At 36.9% G+C, this 19,917-nt stretch overlaps 1 protein-coding gene across 1 annotated transcript in view; it reads right to left on the bottom strand.

Moving 5' to 3' along the window:
• Positions 1–632: 632 nt before the first annotated feature.
• Positions 633–19,917, bottom strand: part of LOC126978104 (apoptosis-inducing factor 1, mitochondrial-like) — a 34,978-nt gene continuing 15,693 nt past the window's right edge. Inside the window, exons 10-16 of the mRNA XM_050826825.1 lie at positions 19,774–19,856; positions 16,946–17,071; positions 15,814–15,990; positions 13,034–13,161; positions 11,194–11,317; positions 3,534–3,658; positions 633–719 (exon numbers count right to left, since the gene is read on the bottom strand). Coding sequence (XP_050682782.1) covers positions 704–719; positions 3,534–3,658; positions 11,194–11,317; positions 13,034–13,161; positions 15,814–15,990; positions 16,946–17,071; positions 19,774–19,856 — 779 coding nt within the window. The 3' untranslated portion in view covers positions 633–703. The remainder of the gene's footprint in view (positions 720–3,533; positions 3,659–11,193; positions 11,318–13,033; positions 13,162–15,813; positions 15,991–16,945; positions 17,072–19,773; positions 19,857–19,917) is intronic.

The following is a 19,917-nucleotide window of genomic DNA, read 5'->3' as shown; positions in this document are numbered from 1 at the left end:
CGGAGAGCACTACAGCAAAGGTCTCATCAAATCTCCACTTAATTTCCTCGATATATTTTGATACGATGACAATAGCCAAGTCATCTGCAAAGGCAACAAGTTCTGTACCGAGTGGAAGATCCTGTTTTAATAGCCCATCGTACATTATGTTCCAAAAGAGCGGGCCCAACACAGGGCCGTGGGGAACGCCTCCTGTGATCTGGTATTGGAATGTGTGTAATTGTGTGTGTGTGTGCTAAGTAAGAGAAGAAAAAATTTGTTTTTAGCTAAGTAAATTAATTAATAAACCCTTAGAGATTCATCATGTCTGTCTGTCTATCCGTCCGTATGTCACAGCCACTTTTTTCCGAAACTATAAGAACTATACTCTTAAAACTTGGTAAGTAGATGTATTCCGTGAACCGAACCACAAAAATAGAAAAAAAAACAATAAATTTTGGGGGTTTTAGAACTGAAACTCAATTTTTTTTTTGTATCAAACCCATACGTGTTGGATATTTATGCATAGGTCTACAAAAATGATTTTTTTTTTACAACTGTACAACATGAACGTTACAAGGCAACTGTGTGTTAATTAATTTATTATATCTTTTAATAGCTAAAGGTAGTATCAATCAAGACATATACAAAGGTGTTTTTATATATTTATCTTTATAAATTTCACAAATCTCAACGTTGTCATTTAATTCACAAAGCACAGCACTCAGAACTCGCGATATCTGAAACAATGCAATGGAAATATTAATTACCTATACACTAACAGGTCACTGACACATATACGATAAGCCATGACCATGTTTTCATTAGTCAATTCGTCATGTTTAATCTATCTTTATATATATATTTCTTGCGTGCGTATGTATGTCACTGAACTCCTCCTAGACGACTGGACCGATTTTGATGAAATTTTTTGTGTGAGTTCAAGGGGATTCGAGGATGGTTTAGATTCACAATTGAACTACCTCCTTAACGGCTGGACCAATTTTGATGAAGTTTTTGGTTGTTCCAGTGAATTTGAGATTGGTGTGTGTCTTCAGGTGGATTCGAGAATGGTTTAGATTCACAATGGAACTACCTCCTAAACGGCTGGACCGATTTTGATGATTTTTTTGTGTGTTCCAGTGAATTTGAGATTGGTTTAGATTCTCAATTCCGTCCATATAATATAATTCTCCTGCTCATGTGTATTTTAGTGAACTCCTCCTAACGTCTGGACCGATTATTCAAATTTAAGACGTGTGTACAGGACAACGTCTGTCGGTTCCACTAGTATATATATATAAATAAATTGCTGTTCGTTAGTCTCGCTAAAATTCGAGAACGGCTAGAGCGATGTGGCTAATTTTGGTCTTGAATTATTTGTGGAAGTCCAGAGAAGGTTTAAAATGTGAATAAATATAAAAATGCTTGTAATTAAATAACAACATTTTTGTTTAACCTTTGATGTGACCCCCGTCGTTCAAAAATCAGAAAGAATAGTTTAAAATGAATAATTAATTAGAATTTTAATATATTTCCAAATTTCTCAGCAAGTAAAATATAAACTTAATTTTAGCTCAAATAAAATATGATAACAAAAGTTTTATGAACGATAAATCTTAAGTTTTGTCATAAGAAATAAAGATTTTTATAAGTACTACGTGCTTAGTCATGTTGTTTACGCGGACGTAGTCGCGGGTATCAACTAGTATCTAATAAATAAATCCATAGCAACAGATTAAAAATATATTTCCGAGAGCATACGAAAGAAATTTGTTTATCATTTGACAGATATCATATCTTTAAAGTTGGTTTTTATTTTAACGAATGATGGATTTTTATGGACTAACGAGTATACGGGTCATCTGATGTTAACTTATCACCGCCGCCCACATTCTCTTGCAACACCAGAGGAATCATAGGAGCGTTGGTGGCCTTAAGGAAGCTGTACTCGTTTATTTTAAGGTACCCATGCCGTATCGTCCCAAATATACCGCACAAGGCTTTATTACATCAGAATCAAATTGAATCTTTTAAATTAAATTAATACACTAAAGAAAATGCGTCATTCGGAAGATTGCCTAAGTGGTTACAGCGCATGCGCGTATCCGCTGAGGCTCGAGTTCGAATCTCTGTAAACTTTGGTGTATAACTAAATATCTTCACAATCACAGAAGTAAAGTTATTGTCATAAGAACTCATTCGTCATTTCGCATGATACCTCATAATGTACATATGAATTGTATTATCAACGAAGAACATAATATTCTACAGTTTTTCGAAAAATCTGTAAAATTTCGCATGAAAATCAACATCAACGAAGATACCAGCGTGGAGGAAGCACTACGGTTTTCTAAATAGAGATGAGTTTAGAAAACCGCATGAATGAATTCAAATTCATTCAAAATAGCATGTGATATCATTTATTGAAAGACAAAAAACTATCATCAATTCCAAAAGCTACGCCTCAGACCTGAGAAGAACGGGCGGAACAAACTCAGCGGGCTTGAATGAATGAATGAACCGCAAAACCTTCACGAATATCAACAAACTACTGGTTATTAAGGTCAAATGCTGATTTTGTAACCATAGCTCATAATAATACGATTACTAGAAGAAAAACTATATATATTGTGTTAATTACTAATGTTACTAGTCATTCGTGTAGGTGGAAGTTTGGCAAGAGCATTTAAAAAATTTTTTGCATAAAGTGACACATGCTATTCATTGATCATTTATATATCTAGTTAAACTGTGACAACTGTGAAAACGTCGAAAGAAATTGAGGTTGACTGTCACCCTCTTTTTTGTGCAACGCACGCACACCTACATAAAGTGACATACGAATCGCGAGTGTAAGTAATTAAGTAATAAACCTGTCTAAGCAACAGCCCATCAAACGACTTCTACTTTGTGTAGAACGAACGCTCTGTTAAGAATATATTTTGCACTACAAAGATAAGAGTTTTAATAATTTTGTTTTAAGCGAATCTATATGAGATATCTATTATGAATGTCAGAACTTACTTCCACTTCGGAAAAGTTGAGGTTTCATGAGAAAAAGTAGCAAGAAACTCATTGCAACTCTTTTACAGTTCCAATATTTTATATTATACTAGCTGACCCAGCAGACGTTGTCTTGCCGATATTAAAATCGCGATACAAAAGTAACTGTTGATCGTAGATGGGTGAAAATTTGAAGTTGTATGTATTTTTTAATGCCGACTCATAATCAAACAAATTAAAAAACAAATCGTGCTGACCACCCTATAGATGTCCGATTCTCAGACCTACCCAATATGCACTCAAAATTTCATGAGAATCGGTCAAGCCGTTGCGGAGGAGTTTAAAGTCTTACACCACACACACACGTTTTGACTTGTATAACTTAAAAAAATACTTATAAATAATATTATTTGATAGACTGTAATAAAGCGCGGTGGCATAAGTGCCATGAACTAACACAGCACATATATGCAGGTCCTACTTCTAATAAAGGTGACCTGGCTGCTAACATCTACCTCCTTACTAATTACACCACATGACTCGCCAACCTTTGAATACAGAGTGGTGCCTTGAGGTGGAGGTCCTCGGGTGCGTCCTCGCATTCTGTTTGCGGAAACTCGAGCAGTTCAGACAGCATATTGATTTCTTTGTAATTCGGCTTCGCTCGCAGTAACTGTCAACGGCAAAAACAAAAGTTTTGTATTAAGGCGAAGAGTAAGCAGAAAACACGCAAACAGGGTGTTTTTAGACAAGTTTTATGGTGAAAATATAGCATTTGGAGCTATAAGCACTACTTTATCCTGTTACACGTACCCTTAAGTCTTACTTGTAGGTTGCTAATGCTTGCTGTTAGTTAAACTTAACACTCCAGAGCTATTATGAACTACCAGTTTTGTTTGCAGTTAAACAAGTTTTTTCTCGGTATGATGCATTTGTTTAGTATACTGCTCTAATAAAAGTTGTTCTTATAGCTTTTACTTTTTTGTGTTGGTACATTTATTAAGATTAGTAATCAATAATGAGGATTGTATACAATTAAACTGTTTGCGCCTGTAAAAATGTTAAATTTTCGACGCAAGAATTTTGCAAATATAGGCTTTGTTACATAGGAGCCGTGAACTCATATCGCTCAAGGTCGCCGGCATTTAGTGTCGCCTTAATAATAAACATCGCCTCCTTTATTCGTTTGAGATGCCGCTGGCGTTAGCTATACGCCATTGGACCGAGGCCAGGGCGAAGTCCTTAGTTTACTGATATTCAAATTCAAATATTTTTATTCAAAACGGGATTCAAAATCACTTATTGAACGTCAAAAACTACCACCCATTCAAAAAAGATGGGCTCAGACCTGAGAAGAATGGGCGCAAGAAACTCAGCGGGCTTTTTTTATATAAAAATATGGATTACAATGTGATATCGTACAATAAACATTTAAAATTAAAGAGCCTAAGGGTGTTCGCTTCATTGCCAGTCTGTGGATCCATTAAGAAAATCGTTTATGCTATAGTAACCTTTCCCATACAAACGTTTCTTAACAATTCTTTTAAATTTCGTAACACATTTGTTTTGTACATTTTTTGGAATCATATTGTAGAAGCATATACATCACCCAGCAAAAGACTTACTAACTCGACCCAACCGAGTAATAGGCATAACAAGTTCATGTTTGTTTATACAATAAATAAGGCAGGGGTTCTCAAGATTTTTGAAATGTTCTTTTATTGTAGCATTTAATCTAACGACTTTTTATGATATTTTTAGTGATGTCTCCACATTCTACTTCATATCCGGATCAATTGTAACATATGGACCTTCTAGGGAACACGTCCAAAATCCGGATTAAAGTAATCTGACATCGCCTCTTAAAAATATAACCATGAAGACCTAAAAACGTGAACGCGTGAAAAGTAATCAAATACACATTTAGGATAGCTTATAAATAAAATATTACACACATATATTTTTTCTCAACAAGGGACATGTACAGAACTCTTCCCCAATACCGAGTGGTACCTCAAATTAAGGGGTAAATTTATATAAAGTTTCTACGTGCAATATTATTTTGACACTCATAACCGTAGATTTTGCGACCAATTTGGATTTGTACAAAAGGACTAGATTTAGTCACGGACGAGTAAAAAAAGAAGAACTCCGCGCCGTGATATTAGCAAGTGAAGCACCGTTATGCTAGTGTGTGTGCGGTTACGGGGGATACTAGTTACACAATTTATATGGCCACAAATACTTATATAGTGTCGTTTTTACACTTTTTCACAACGCACGGCGGCATTTTTAAAATATTTTATTGAGACGCAAACTGATCTGTCACAGACGATGACAATTCTCATAATGGCCGCCTATCGGCCTGTAGTAGTGTAGGAGTGTGCGTGGGGCTATGTATTTCCACGTTAATCGGCTTGTTTTGGTGCTACACTGTTCTGTAAGGTGACGCGGAGTCCTTATTTTTTACTTGTCCGTGGGTTTAGTATAGAAATAATAATGCGAAAGGCTGACAGTTGACGACTTATCAAACAATATTTGTTGCAGTAATAATAAATATGCTAGATGTTCTTTTTATCTTTACTCTATAATATTGTGAGTCTATACTCATACCTATCTAGTATTATGCATTGATATTGCGCATATTATCGCTTTATTGTGCGAGCATTTACAAAATTTCAAAGAGCAACCTTACCTAAACTCGCACGAATCTGTTTCATCTTGTAAAGGCAAACTATTAGATTACGGATTGGTCTCCGCTACACTATTACTAGATACCGCTGGCGTAGGTGCAAAGAGCGGCAACTAATAATATGATAATGCTCGCTTAAATGCCTCTGCTTGTGGCGGCGACGTGGGGCGGGTCGTTCCCTTCCCTAAAATATGGTCGAGGGAGGCGATGGCTGGTCCATGCGTCATGCTCGTGAACGGGTGCTACTCGTGGGGGCTGGATGATCTTGTTACCGGGAGGTCTGCTTTATGTGTTTTTTTATTATTATTATTTCCTTTAAAGTTATTATATATTATATTTTATGAAATGCTCACATGATGCCTCTATTTATTTACGGTATGTGTGGATTGATGCATCTACTATACTCAATAACTCTTGTGTTTATAAGTATTAATTTACTTTTTTTTCTTTTTTTGACTTACTCGTGTAAGCCTTTCAGTTTTTGACATTTTAGTATTTTTGTTGCGTCACTTTGCATATATTGTAATTGAAATGATTTGTAAAACAACTAAAATGTAAATCTTGACTTAAAAGAGTGGCAATGAGTTACTTGCTACTTCTTCTCATTAGCTCAACCCTTTACGAAGTAGCGGTAAATTCAATAAGAAACAATATTTTTATATTTTTTTTTGACATTCATAAGTGTCATTTCTGTGACCTACATGAATAAAGTATTTTTGAATTTGAATTTGAATAATAAACTTTGCTAATAATCGAAAGTAAAATATTGGGTTGCGTAGGAAGCCTTTGTAAAAATAATACTACAAGAAATAAAGACACTGGGATCGCATATCATGAGTAAGTATTTTGTATTTTATTAATTGTAAAATAACACAAAGCGTATGTTACAATGCCATTGAGTGTTAAGATGCCTCGTACACAAGAATTTTTACAAAAACCCGATACATGCCGTAATAAGAAAACTAATGTTCTTAGGTAGCACGGTATCAAGTTGGAGCGCAGCAAAGACCAATCGTTAATCTAAGGACAAACTATTGTTATTTTCGTTACGAGTTTCATTATATAACGCAACTTTTCCGATCAAAAATAACTGTCAAAACTATATATTAAAAATGACAACTCAATTCTTTGCCAATAATAATTTGCCAACACAATAATCAATCTCATCAATCAAAATAATCATCAATTTAAATAGATGCTTTTAGTGTCGCAAACTCCTTTCAGTGCTCACACGATCAATTCTTACAAATAATAGGTAGCCCCGCTAGATGTATTAAAAGCCTTCATATAAATATCAGGAGTATAAATAAAAACTTTGATCAGCTGACAGTTTTTCTTAGCAGGTTGGGCTCGGACGTTGATATTCTTATTCTAAGTGAGTGCTGGCTTAAAAATACCCATCAATTACCGCCACTAGATGGTTACGCTTCATATTGTACCCACAATAACAAACTGCAGAACGACGGCGTAGTGATGTACGTTAAACAATATTTGGACGTTATAGTCTGGGAACCTAAATTTGAGGATGGAAATTGCATAATATGTACCATTGGTAAAGATTTTGCGTTTATCGGTATCTATCGCTCCCCATCATATTCCAACATAGACAACTTCATAAATTCTCTTACAACTGTAGTCTCCAGCTTAGATACGTTTAAAAATATTGCCATATTGGGGGATATAAATATAGACATTAAGCCCAATAATACCGACAGATGTTCGGATTACTACCTGACATCTACGGCTGCTCTAGGTTTATTACCGGCCCACACATTCCCTACTAGAATACACAATTGCTTGGATCATATACTCTTAAAAACAAACCTCACTTCTAAAGCTATAGTCTTTGATTCCCCTATAACTGATCATCTTCCCATTATGCTGAGCATCGACCGTGGTCGATTACATCATGGCGATAATTCAAACAGGACTAAAACTAGCGTAGACTATGAAGGTGTTCGGAAGGCACTCGATACATCCGACTTTTCCTCTATCATGTCTACTATGGACGCAGATTTGGCAACTAACCGACTAACTTCTATAATTACCAACACTATGAGCCTTTTTACAAATTTAATAGTCACATCTCGAAAAAGACATAACATAAAGCCCTGGATAACTCCAGGTCTACTTCGATGTATGCGTAATAGAGACAACTTACATAAAAAATTACGTCAAAACCCTACTAATCACATTCTTGATACAACATATAAAAGATACCGTAATTTTCTGAGTAACCTTCTGCATAAACTGAAACGTGAATTTCAAAAAAATGAGTTTTTGAAAACACATAAAAATCCAAAAGCCATGTGGAAGGTGGTTAAAACTGCTACAAATTTCAATTCAACTCGGAAACCAGAGTCCTCACAGCCTCTCCTTACCTTATACGATGATCCTCATATTGCAGTTAATGCAGTTAATAAGCACTTTGTGAGTTTAGCTAAAAATCTAGCAGCTAAGATTGTTCCCAATACCACAAGAATGGAGTCACTGACAACCTCCACACAATCCAACTCCCTTGTTCTCCTTGAGATTGGTACTGATGAAGTTGAACGCATAATCTGTGGACTACGAGACGACTCTGCTCCGGGTTGGGACCGAATCACACCCTTGGTAATCAAAGCGTCCAAAAAAGTCCTGATACCTCCAATCACACATATCTGTAACATTTCCATATCTACGGGTGTGTTTCCTGATGTAATGAAAAGAGCCTTAGTCAGTCCCATTTATAAACAAGGGGATAAAGGGGACGTATCTAATTATAGGCCGATTTCGGTTTTACCAGTCCTGTCCAAGGTCCTGGAAAAGATACTTAACAACCAACTTGTTAAATTTCTCAATAAATATGACATAATAGCTAAAAATCAATTCGGGTTCAGAAAGGGTATATCTTCAGAAATTGCAACCACAAATCTTATTAGTAACGTAGTGAGTAAACTTGATAATAAAATAAAATGTTTTGCAATCTTCTTAGATCTCTCCAAAGCCTTTGACACGGTATCAATTCCGACCTTAATCACTAAGTTAGAGCGTTATGGAATTCGAGGTCAAGCGCTGGGAATTTTCCGGAGTTATCTTTTGAATCGGCAACAGAGTGTGAAAATAGACAAGCATATCAGTGACACGGAGTTAATTGACCACGGTGTCCCGCAGGGCAGTATCTTGGGACCTACACTCTTCCAGCTGTATGTCAACGATCTGTGCAAAATAAACATACCATACTGCAGCATATACGCGTATGCAGATGACACCGCACTCGTTGTACATGGTAATGACTGGAGTAGTGCCAAACAGCACGCCCAAGAAGCGATTAACATCGTGGCCGATTGGCTTTCAACTAATTTACTCACACTAAATATCCGGAAAACACAAATTCTTCCTTTTTCCTTAACATCTGCTTCCTCGGTTCCACCTGAAAACTCAAATATCATTATACATACTTGTCATCCAATAACACCCACCTGTAACTGCCCCTCTCTCAATATTGTCTCCAGCGTAAAATACCTCGGAATCCACATAGACTCTAACCTAAAATGGCATACACAAATAGAAGCGTTAAAAGTGAGGCTGCGGAAATTAATATACATATTTAAGACGTTACGACACTTGACTGATCCCAATACGGTGAAAACTGTATACCTTGCCTTATGCCAATCACTTTTGACCTATTGTATCCCTGTTTGGGGTGGAGCCCGCGTAACTATTATGTTAAGTCTGGAAAGAGCTCAAAGAGCTATTCTAAAGATAATGCTTTATAAACCTATCCGATACTCTACCAACCTCCTTTACTCAGAATGCCAAGTCTTAACGGTCCGGCAACTATATATTATTCGGAGTGTATTAAGAAAACATGCGACCCTACCCCTCAACGTGACTGTTCTTGAACGACGCCGCACCCATATATGTCCCATAATAAAATGTAAAACGGCCTTCGCAAAACGTCAATATGATGCTCTCTCCTCTAAGCTTTACAATAAGATTCATGAGAAGACTTTTATCTACACACTAAGCAATTTTGAGGTAAAAAAGAAAACCACCACTTATCTTAAACAATTATCATATTCAGAAACGGAAAGTCTACTGTAACCTACTCACTAAGAATTACACACACACACACACACACACACACACACACATACATTCACATTTAATTTTTAATTTTTGTTTCGTTTGTCATTGTCATTTGTCGAGGAATCACTGACTCCGAAGATACAGTTTTAACTAGTTTCGGGGTCAGAGGTCTTTTAATATCACTGCAAAACCAAATTTTCAATGTTCAATGTATTGTTACAATTAGCGATAAAAAGATGAAAATAATTGGTATTATGTAATAAATATTGTACATTTAGTAATTTAAGTTATTTGCAGTGAGTGTAAAAGAAAATGAAATAAAAAGTATTATTATTATTATTATTAATTCGTTTTCAATTGAGTTGAAGAATTATCATTAAGAATTATTAAGATTTTTTTTTACAAAAGGTGTGATAGACTAATTGCGAATGAAAACACAAATAGCAAAGGTTAAGAGAGAGCTGTTAAGACATGCTGCAAATCTAATCAAAATAGAAGCAAATAAAAGAAACTATTGAATCCAGAGCCGCTTTCAGGGTAAAACAAAAAATTATTTTCTTTGATCAACACGAGAGTTACACATTTAAATAAAACACTCTTATAGGATTAAAACGCGCGTAATTGTAACTGTGATATTACATTTTGCGTAAAAGTAACATTTAAATTATTATTTTAGTTAACCCGACAAGACCTTTCCAGATCTCGTTTTCAGGGGGACTGAAAATCATCTACCACGCAAAATCTAATATAATAAATAATAGTTAAAAAAAATCAGAACACGCTTATAAAAATATAAAAATTCAACTAAAAAATAAATTTAAATTGAAAATAGTGTAAAAAAATAATATATATTTCATTATAAAAAAAGCGTGGGATGTAGAAGAATTATTATTTTAATAATATCTATTTTCAATTTAAATTTATTTTCTATTTTTTAGTTGAATTTTATATAAAGCGTGTTAGATCCCCGAACTAGTTCTTAGAATAATTAGCTCAGTTAAATCACGGATTAATAATTTACAATCGAAATATAAATTCACCGCCATCTATACGCTTCTAAACGAATTAGATACTTTAATTTTGTGGAACTGTCTTGACATGTCGCGCGTTTCCTTTGTAGTTTACAATAAATTACTAGATGGCGTTTATTAGTGATTTATTTATTTAAAAATAATATAAATTAACAAAAATCATATTTTGCAAATTGAAAAATTGAATAATTTTATCAAATTAGTGTAATGTCATCGGTCCTCGATAAATCTACAAAGTTTGAACGAAATCTAGCCGTTTAAAGTGGGTCAAAATCGCGCCCAAAGAAGTCGTTTACAAACATACAAGTGAAGCTAATATAAAGCGTGTAAAACAGTTACAATTACACTCGTTTTAATCCTTCAAAAAGTGTAATCATAATTATGAAACGCTCGTTCTCAAGAGAGAAGAAGTACCTCAACGGCGACGTCCTTGCGATCGTCAATATGCGGCCAGTTCCAGAAGACTATGCCGACAACAGTCTCATCGCGAAGATAGTAGATCAACCCACGCTTGTACCGATTCTGGTATTGTTCGGACCTGAAAAGAAAATTAAAATGAATGTTCCGTGCGAGCGCTCTCTCCACTGAGCCATCTGTTTGAGTGACGTATCGTTGATAAATCTTGTATCTCTTGTTCAACTCTCAGGTTGTGGCTTCCCCTACACTAAAGGATCTACTTCACAGTTGGTAACCTACTCGACCGTAATATTTGCATATTGGGAAATTAACTTAAGATTTCGCTCTTTCAAATCTAAACTATGCTTTTAAAGTGTAAACCTCACTTCTGGAATAAATTACACAAATAAAATTTGAAAACAAGATTTATCAACGATACCTCATTCAAACGGTTGGCTCGGTGGAAAGAGCGCTCGCACGGAACGCGAGAGGTCGCGGGTTCGAGAGGGACTCGTTCATAAATTTTGTTCTCAAGTTTTATATGTGTAAGGAATGTTATGTATCAAATGTACGCAAACAAACCGGAATTTCTTAATGTTTTGGTCTAGGCAATAACCTAGAATCGAATAGTTAAGAATACATTGACCACTACACAAGGTTTCTTTCTGTTTGGAGACTTTTTTTTTATGAAAATAGGGGACAAGACGAGAGGACGTTCAGCTGATGGTAACTGATACGCCCTGCCCATTACAATGCAGTGCCGCTCAGGATTCTTGAAACCCCAAAAATTCTGAGCGGCACTACAACTGCGCTCGTCACCTTGAGACAAGATGTTGAGTCTCATTTGCCCAGTAATTTCACTAGCTACGGCGCCCTTCAGACCGAAACACAGTAATGCTTACACATTACTGCTTCACGGCAGAAATAGGCGCCGTTGTGGTACCCATAATCTAGCCGGCATCCTGTGCAAAGGAGCCTCCCACTGGTAAGCCTCCCACTGGTGGACTTCTTTTCTACTCATACTATATGACGGAGCACCCCTCACCCTCAATACACTATAATGTCATCAAAAACGTAACTTGTAAAAATCCCAAGTCGCGCAAGTAAGTTCATTTACCGTAAAAAGTTGAGAGATCCATGTTCGTTCAATTTATTCAGCTCCTAAGGGTCCTACTGTATTCAATTTCTATGTAATTAGCTCACCTAACAACATCTTATAGTGACTTTATAATTGAAAATATTTTATGTGTAGATGAAGCCACAACCCGAGAGTTGAACAAAGCAAACAGAATTTTATAACGAGGCGGTACTCGAACGGTTAGCTCAGTTGGTTAGAGCACCGGCACGGAACGCCGGAGGTCGTGGGTTCGAATCCCGCATCGTACATAACATTTTGTTTTTCAAATTTTATTTGTGTATTAATCCTAGAAGTGAGGGTTATCACTTTAAAAACATAACTTATCGTTTATATTTTATGTTTTAAATAAAAAGAGTAACTTGGCCCTGGCATGACCCAATATATCTTTTTTTACTACAACGGATCTCACAGTAATACATATTCTAAAGAATTTGTTATTTTTTAAAGAGATAAATCTCACTTTTGGGTAATTGATACGCCCTGCCCATTACAATGCAGTGCCGCCCAGGATTCTTAAGAAACCCAAAACCCAGCCAACGCTTCGAGTGACGTATCGTTGATAAATCTTCTATGTCTTGTTAAACTCTCAGGTTGTGGCTTCAACAGATGAAGTTGATTTAGTTTTCAAATTTTGATTTGTGTAATACATATTATATTGAATTAGATTGTTTGGTGCTATTGGAAAGTCAATCAATCGAAACTAAAAATAGACCAACTCACTTTTTGTAGCAAGGTCTGTCACCACCGCCGACCTCTGCTGCTGCAGCCTTCTGCTGGGGCTGCGCGTCATCCGCGCACGGCTTGAACACTCCCACTGTCGGCATACATGCTCCAACCTCACCTACGGCCTGCGCGAACAATCATTTCAAATTATCACTACTTACGAATGCCTATATATCAATTCTTCGTTTTCATTCAGCTTTCGTTATTATAATACCTACCTCTTCTGCTGTTTAGTTATTCTGTCATCCTTATGTTATGTTATCATGCATTATTTTATATACTAGCTAATACCCTTAACTTCGTCCGCAACTACCAGTGTAACTTTATTACTAACTATATCTAAAAATATTTTAAGAGTTCTCCTAAGCTTCTTCTGCCGCCAAATTCCACCTTCGCACGACACGCCACAAGTTAGGATATCATCCCCACCATCTGGATGTGTGGCGGTCCTCCACAGTGCGGTTTTTGGAGGAACAAGGAGCTTTCTTCCACGTACTACAAAGCTGTGGAATGAGCTTCCTTGTGCGGTATTTTCGGGACGATACGACATGGGTACCTTCAAAAAAAGCGCGTACACCTTCCTTAAAGGCCGGCAACGCTCTTGTGTGAGAATGTGGGCGGCGGTGATCACTTAACACCAGGTGACCCGTACGCTCGTTTGTCCTCCTATTCCATAAAAAAAAGTAAAATAAAATGATAAATATTAGACTACCTAAAAGTCAGTCAAATTATTACAACAATATGATGTAGTTAATTATTGTTATTTCTGCAGTCGGTGTCATCCAAGATAGATTTCTAACTATATACATAGTTACAGCTTGAGTCGCACTTGTGCAAAGTGACGAGGCGAGAGCGGGAAATTTATTCACTCACATGAATTAATTTGAACTGCACCTTCAATGAGCCGTTTGTTTATATTTTTTGTTATTATTTGTGTCGCATCAAAGTGGACTAAAGAAATTCTTGCATGTTTATGTGGTTCCCATAATTCTGTTCGTTCTGTTGCTTTTATACATTTTTTTAGTATTGGATCTTGTTTAAATACACATTGTCAAACATCCCTACATCATTTTCCTTGTTTTATTATTATATACAGGAAAACATACAAATGTCGTTCTAATTTCCTTACTCCATACAAATACACCGTTGAAAATGATTAATGCTAATAATAAATACCTGCTGTATGCTATTGTAATAAAATTGAACAAAATAAGGTTTAAAATAAATCATTACCCTATAATTTGGGTAAAACTATACCTATGTTATGGCAACATTTTGGCTGTCACTGTTTTTTGATTACACAAATTTACTGAAAATAGGTAACTATGGATCAAAAAAAATACTTTTAGAAAGAATATTTCATAAAAAAAAATATTTGATACGAGCCTGTTACAATTTATATTGAAAGTGTTAGGTGAAAAGCAATATGTGTGGAAGCTAACTCCTGGATTTATACATTCACTACGGCTTTGGCAACCAGACACACAACACCCAACCATGGCCTAAAATTATAAAAGTTGGAAGGCATAACCATAATTTCATAACCATAATGTTAACACCAGGAACAGACATAAACTTATGCCTACTACTCGATTAAGTCGAGTTAGTAAGTCTTTTTGGGGCGATATGCTTTTACAACAAGATCCCAGAAAATGTTCAAAATAAAAGTATTACGTTATTCAAAAGAATTGTTAAAAAACGTTTGTGTGGTAAAGGTTACTTACTATAACAAAAATGACTTTCTTAATGATACCAGTGATTGGGAATGGAGCGACCGCCCTCAGGCTATTAAATAATAAGTTTAATTGTACAATGTTACTTTGTAAATGTTACTTTAATTGTAAAACAATCTTGATGAAAAAAAACCCGCTGAGTTTGATGCGCCCATTCTTCTCAGGCCTGAGGCATTGATTTTGGAATGGGTGGTAGTTTTTTTGACTTTCAATAAGTGATTCCACATCCTATTTTGAATAAAAATATTTGAATTTGAATAGGTATCTCACACCAAATATGTTTCAAAACAATAAAACCATAAAAATTTCGCACGCTCGATGACATGACAGATCTTTGTTTATTTGTCCCAAAGTTGTCATTGGCCAAATAAATGAATGGGTTACGCGATAGAGATGCAAGAACAATAGCTTTGTCCCGTTCTATCTCTGCCTTAGTTGTATATCGCTTGTCCTTTGTATTTGTAATGAAGTTACTGACGCTACGTCTGCAGCGTTAATATTCTAAGGTGACAACACAGTTGTCTATGGATATTAATAAAGTAGAATTGAGTTACTGTCATGACGTGCGTCTCTTTGTTTTATGGAATATGAGAACAAACGAGCGTACGTGTCACCTGGTGTTAAGTGATCACCGCGCCCACATCCTCTTGCAACACCAGAGGAATCACAAGAGCGTGGCCGGCCTTTAAGGAAGGTGTACGCGCTTTTTTTGAAGGTACCCATGTCATATCGTCCCGGAAACACCGCGTAAGGAAGCTCATTCCACAGCTTTGTAGTACGTGGAAGAAAGCTCCTTGAAAACCGCACTATGGAGGACCGCCACACATCCAGATGGTGGGGATGATGTCCTAACTTGTGGCGTGTCGTGCGAAGGTGGAATTCGGCGGCAAGAATCAGGTTAATAAGGTCTCTCTAATGTATGTGATATGCGATGTACTACCTGAAACGGAATAATTAAAACAAGCCTTCAAACCCTGTCTTTTCAATTATAATTTAAAGTCCTAACACTTTTGACCTCATATGCAATCAAAAGACGTCACGCACCTCCATTTCAAGCGCGCCCTCGAGCACCAGACGGAAGTGCGGCTCCACGTTGCACGGTGTCCAGTAGCCAGTCATGTTGGAGCCCGCGAGGTAGCCCTCCTCCATAGAGGTGCCATAGTGCTCCATACGCAGCCGAGTATCCTTCCACTGGCTGTATACGCTCGCTGCGTCGCCCGCCTTACACATATAACGACACAGCCATTAGACATTACGTCCTAATTGTTTGGACTGCGGACAGAGCGAAGTGCACTGCATACTGCAGCTCTATGCTACTTTTTACTACAGTTAACAGTACATATTTTATATATTCATTTACTTATATTGACACCCACCCACAAGATGGACAGATTATCTGGTTAAGATCGCCGGAATAGGTTGGATGAGGGCAGCGCAGGACCAATCGTCATGGCGATCTTTGGTCCGGGAGGCCTTTGTCCAGCAGTGGACGTCTTCCGGCTAAAATATGATGATGATGATAATTTACTTATATTCCCTTATTCTTACTCTTAATTAACATTCAAAATACGTTTACCAGTGGGAGGCTTCTTTGCACAGGATACCGACTAGATTATGGGTACCGCAACGGCGCCTATTTCTGCCGTCAAACAGTAGTGTGTAAGCCTTATTGTGTTTCGGTCTGAAGAGCGCCGTAGCTAGTGAAATTACTGGGCAAATGAGACTTATCATCTAATGTCTCAAGGTGACGAGTGCAATTGTAGTGCCGCTCACAATTTTTTAAGATTGATATTGTTTAAGAATCCTGAGCGGCACTGCATTCTAATGGGAAAGGCGTATCAATTACCATTACCAACGCAAGGTCCTACTTGTCTCGTCCCCTACTTCCATTTAAAAAAATGTGAACCGTAAGGCTGATGCATTAAGATTAAGAGTTCATTATAAAAATTCAAAACGATTACATTTCCGATGAAGAAAAATAAAAGTTTCGCCTATGGTTAACTATTGTGGAACTCATAATTCAACTTATGTTTACACTAGTGATTATTTTTCTTCTTAATAAATTATTATAATAAAATCGTTGTCAAAAAAAATTTTCATTTGTATGTCAACGCTACCCGACGCGTGACGTCATGCCGACATGGGCACTAATTTAGTTCATATTATGGTATCTTACGACATAAAGATGTGTCCTAGCTTCCAGCTCCGTATTGACCATGTATCCTCCGTTGACAGGATCTAGTTCCAAGTAGGAGGGCTCTGCTAGTTCAGTGCGGGGCGTAGATCCAATCGCAACGAACACCTTCAAAATAAAATATATTAAGGCTGCTATCCCAAAAAAATCACCAAAATAGCGCATAGTTGAAACCATTTCGCGACGGTTTATATAAAGCCTATATTTTTACAAAAATAATTTTATATTAACAGAATATGAGAAGAAAATTCATTTTTTCATTACATTTAAATTTTTTATAGACAGTGCAAAAAAACACCAAAATACCTTTACAGTTGGATGGCTCCAACTGATGACTTTATCTATATTGAATGATTAGGATGGCTGCTTCAATATAGATAAAAATTGTACGAAAATTTATTAATTGTACTACCAGTACTATTCAACATAACATAGTTATGTTAGTTTTACAAAAAATTTTATTATATTTGTAATAAATTAATAATGCTCTAATTCCAAATTGAAACTATGGCAATCTTGTACGAGAGAGGTAACCTAGCTCCAGTCGACTCCTCAAGGCCGTTGGATCGATCCCCAGCCTTAATGTGAATGTGTATTCAGAATAAATGACTTCCAAATTTTCGAAGGGCCCATGAGGAAGCGAGATAGAACCGCATTACAAAGACGATGTTGCTACAGGGAAACTACTCTACTTTTAAGGAAGGAGGAAACAAGAGTGACTTGGTGATAAGTGATCACAACCGCCCACATTCTCTTGCAATACCAGAGGAATCACAGCCGGCCTTCTGTACGCGCTTTTTTTGAAGGTACCCGTGTGATATCGTCCTGAAAACGTCGCTCAAGGAAGCCCATTTAACAGCTTGTTTGTACGTTGTACTCTATCTCAAACTGTTGATTGTTCTATATGATGGTTACTCTATCTACCTGCTACTCTATCACAGCTAAACTAATATTATGATAAAGGGGTAAAGTTTGTGGGGTTGTAAGGTGCAATGTCTGGTTCTACCGAACCGTTTTTGAAAATTTTGTAGCCAATAGAAAGCCACTTTATTTGTGAGTGTCATATATATATAATCCGAAATATGCAAAGACTTTTTCGTGTTGGTCGGACTTGCAAACTAAGACGGTCGAACAAAAAATTTTCTTGCGAACGCTGCCTTAACGATGAGATATATAAGATTATTTTATGAATTACTAAAAAAAAAAACAAAATTCCCTCGAGTACGTGTTGATGTCGTGTACAGAAGTCTCGTTAATGTACGCATGTTTAGGCAGAAAACAAATGGACAACCATTTAATATATGAAAATAACAATAATACTGACACACTTTTTCACAATTAATTATCTTGCCCCCAAACTAGGCAAAGCCTGTACTATCGGCACAAGACCGATATGTTTAATTCAATATACTTACATAAACATACATAAAAACACATAAACATCCATGACTCGGAAACAAACATCCATATTCATCATATAATAATTGCACCTACCGGGATTCGAACCCGTGATAGCTCAGTAGGTAGAATAAGATGAAGATGATAGAAACAATAATGGACAAACTTTCGAAGCCTTCCAATAACGTTTTAACTGGTGTTAAGAGAAATTCGAAGTGCCATTAAGAGATGTAGAGACATTTATTTTAATAGCTTTAAGGTATGTTACAAATAAATTTTACAGAATGTCTCTATGTATTTCTAAGTAATATTTCCACAGGTTCAAATGTGCCAGTGGGAGGTTCCTTTGCACAGGATGCCGGCTAGATTATGGGTACCACAACGGCGCCTATTTCTGTACCAGTGGGAGACCCCTTTGCACAGGATGCCGGCTAGATTATGGATACCACAACGGCGGCTATTTCTGTACCAGTGGGAGACTCCTTTGCACAGGATGCCGGCTAGATTATGGGTACCACAACGGCGGCTATTTCTGTACCAGTGGAAGACTCCTTTGCACAGGATGCCGGCTAGATTATGGGTACCACAACGGCGCCTATTTCTGTACCAGTGGGAGACCCCTTTGCACAGGATGCCGGCTAGATTATGGGTACCACAACGGCGGCTATTTCTGTACCAGTGGGAGACTCCTTTGCACAGGATGCCGGCTAGATTATGGGTACCACAACGGCGGCTATTTCTGTACCAGTGGGAGACTCCTTTGCACAGGATGCCGGCTAGATTATGCGTACCACAACGGCGGCTATTTCTGTACCAGTGGGAGACTCCTTTGCACAGGATGCCGGCTAGATTATGGGTACCACAACGGCGGCTATTTCTGTACCAGTGGGAGACTCCTTTGCATAGGATGCCGGCTAGATTATGGGTACCACAACGGCGGCTATTTCTGTACGAGTGGGAGACTCCTTTGCATAGGATGCCGGCCGTTATGTGTAAACATTATTGTGTTTTGGTCTGAAGGGCGCCGTAGCAAGTGAAATTAATGAGCAAATGAGACTTAACATCTTATGTCTCAAGGAGACGAGCGCAATTGTAGTGCCGCTCAAAATTTTCGGGCGAAGAATCCTGAGCGGCACTGCATTGTAATGGGCATGGCGTATCAATTACCATCAGCTGAACGTCCTGTTCATCTCGTCCCTTATTGTCATAATAAAGTGCTGGATTTTCAAGTTAAAATTTTTTGTCTTTATTAAAATTCAAAATACTCTCATTCACAATAGTGATTTATTTTACATAATATTTAAAATGATTGTTTATATAATAGATCAGGCAGTAACCATCGCTAGTGGCATTTGATATTTAATATTTATAAGCAATTTTCATTGGAATAGAAATAAAAAAAAAATATTTACGTAATCAGTGACGACAGAAGAACCATTTGAAAAGGTCAGCTGGATCCGGCCGTCAGGAGTATTGAAGGCATCGTAGACTTGCGCTGCAATTGTAATCACATTCTTGAGTAAAAGGTACACAATCTCTACATATTATAAAACAAA

This window comes from Leptidea sinapis, chromosome 47 (genome assembly GCF_905404315.1).
Source record: "Leptidea sinapis chromosome 47, ilLepSina1.1, whole genome shotgun sequence".
Classification (NCBI taxonomy): domain Eukaryota; kingdom Metazoa; phylum Arthropoda; class Insecta; order Lepidoptera; family Pieridae; genus Leptidea; species Leptidea sinapis.
Note: the sequence above shows the minus strand (reverse complement) of the source record. Positions and strands in the feature narration are given on the sequence as shown.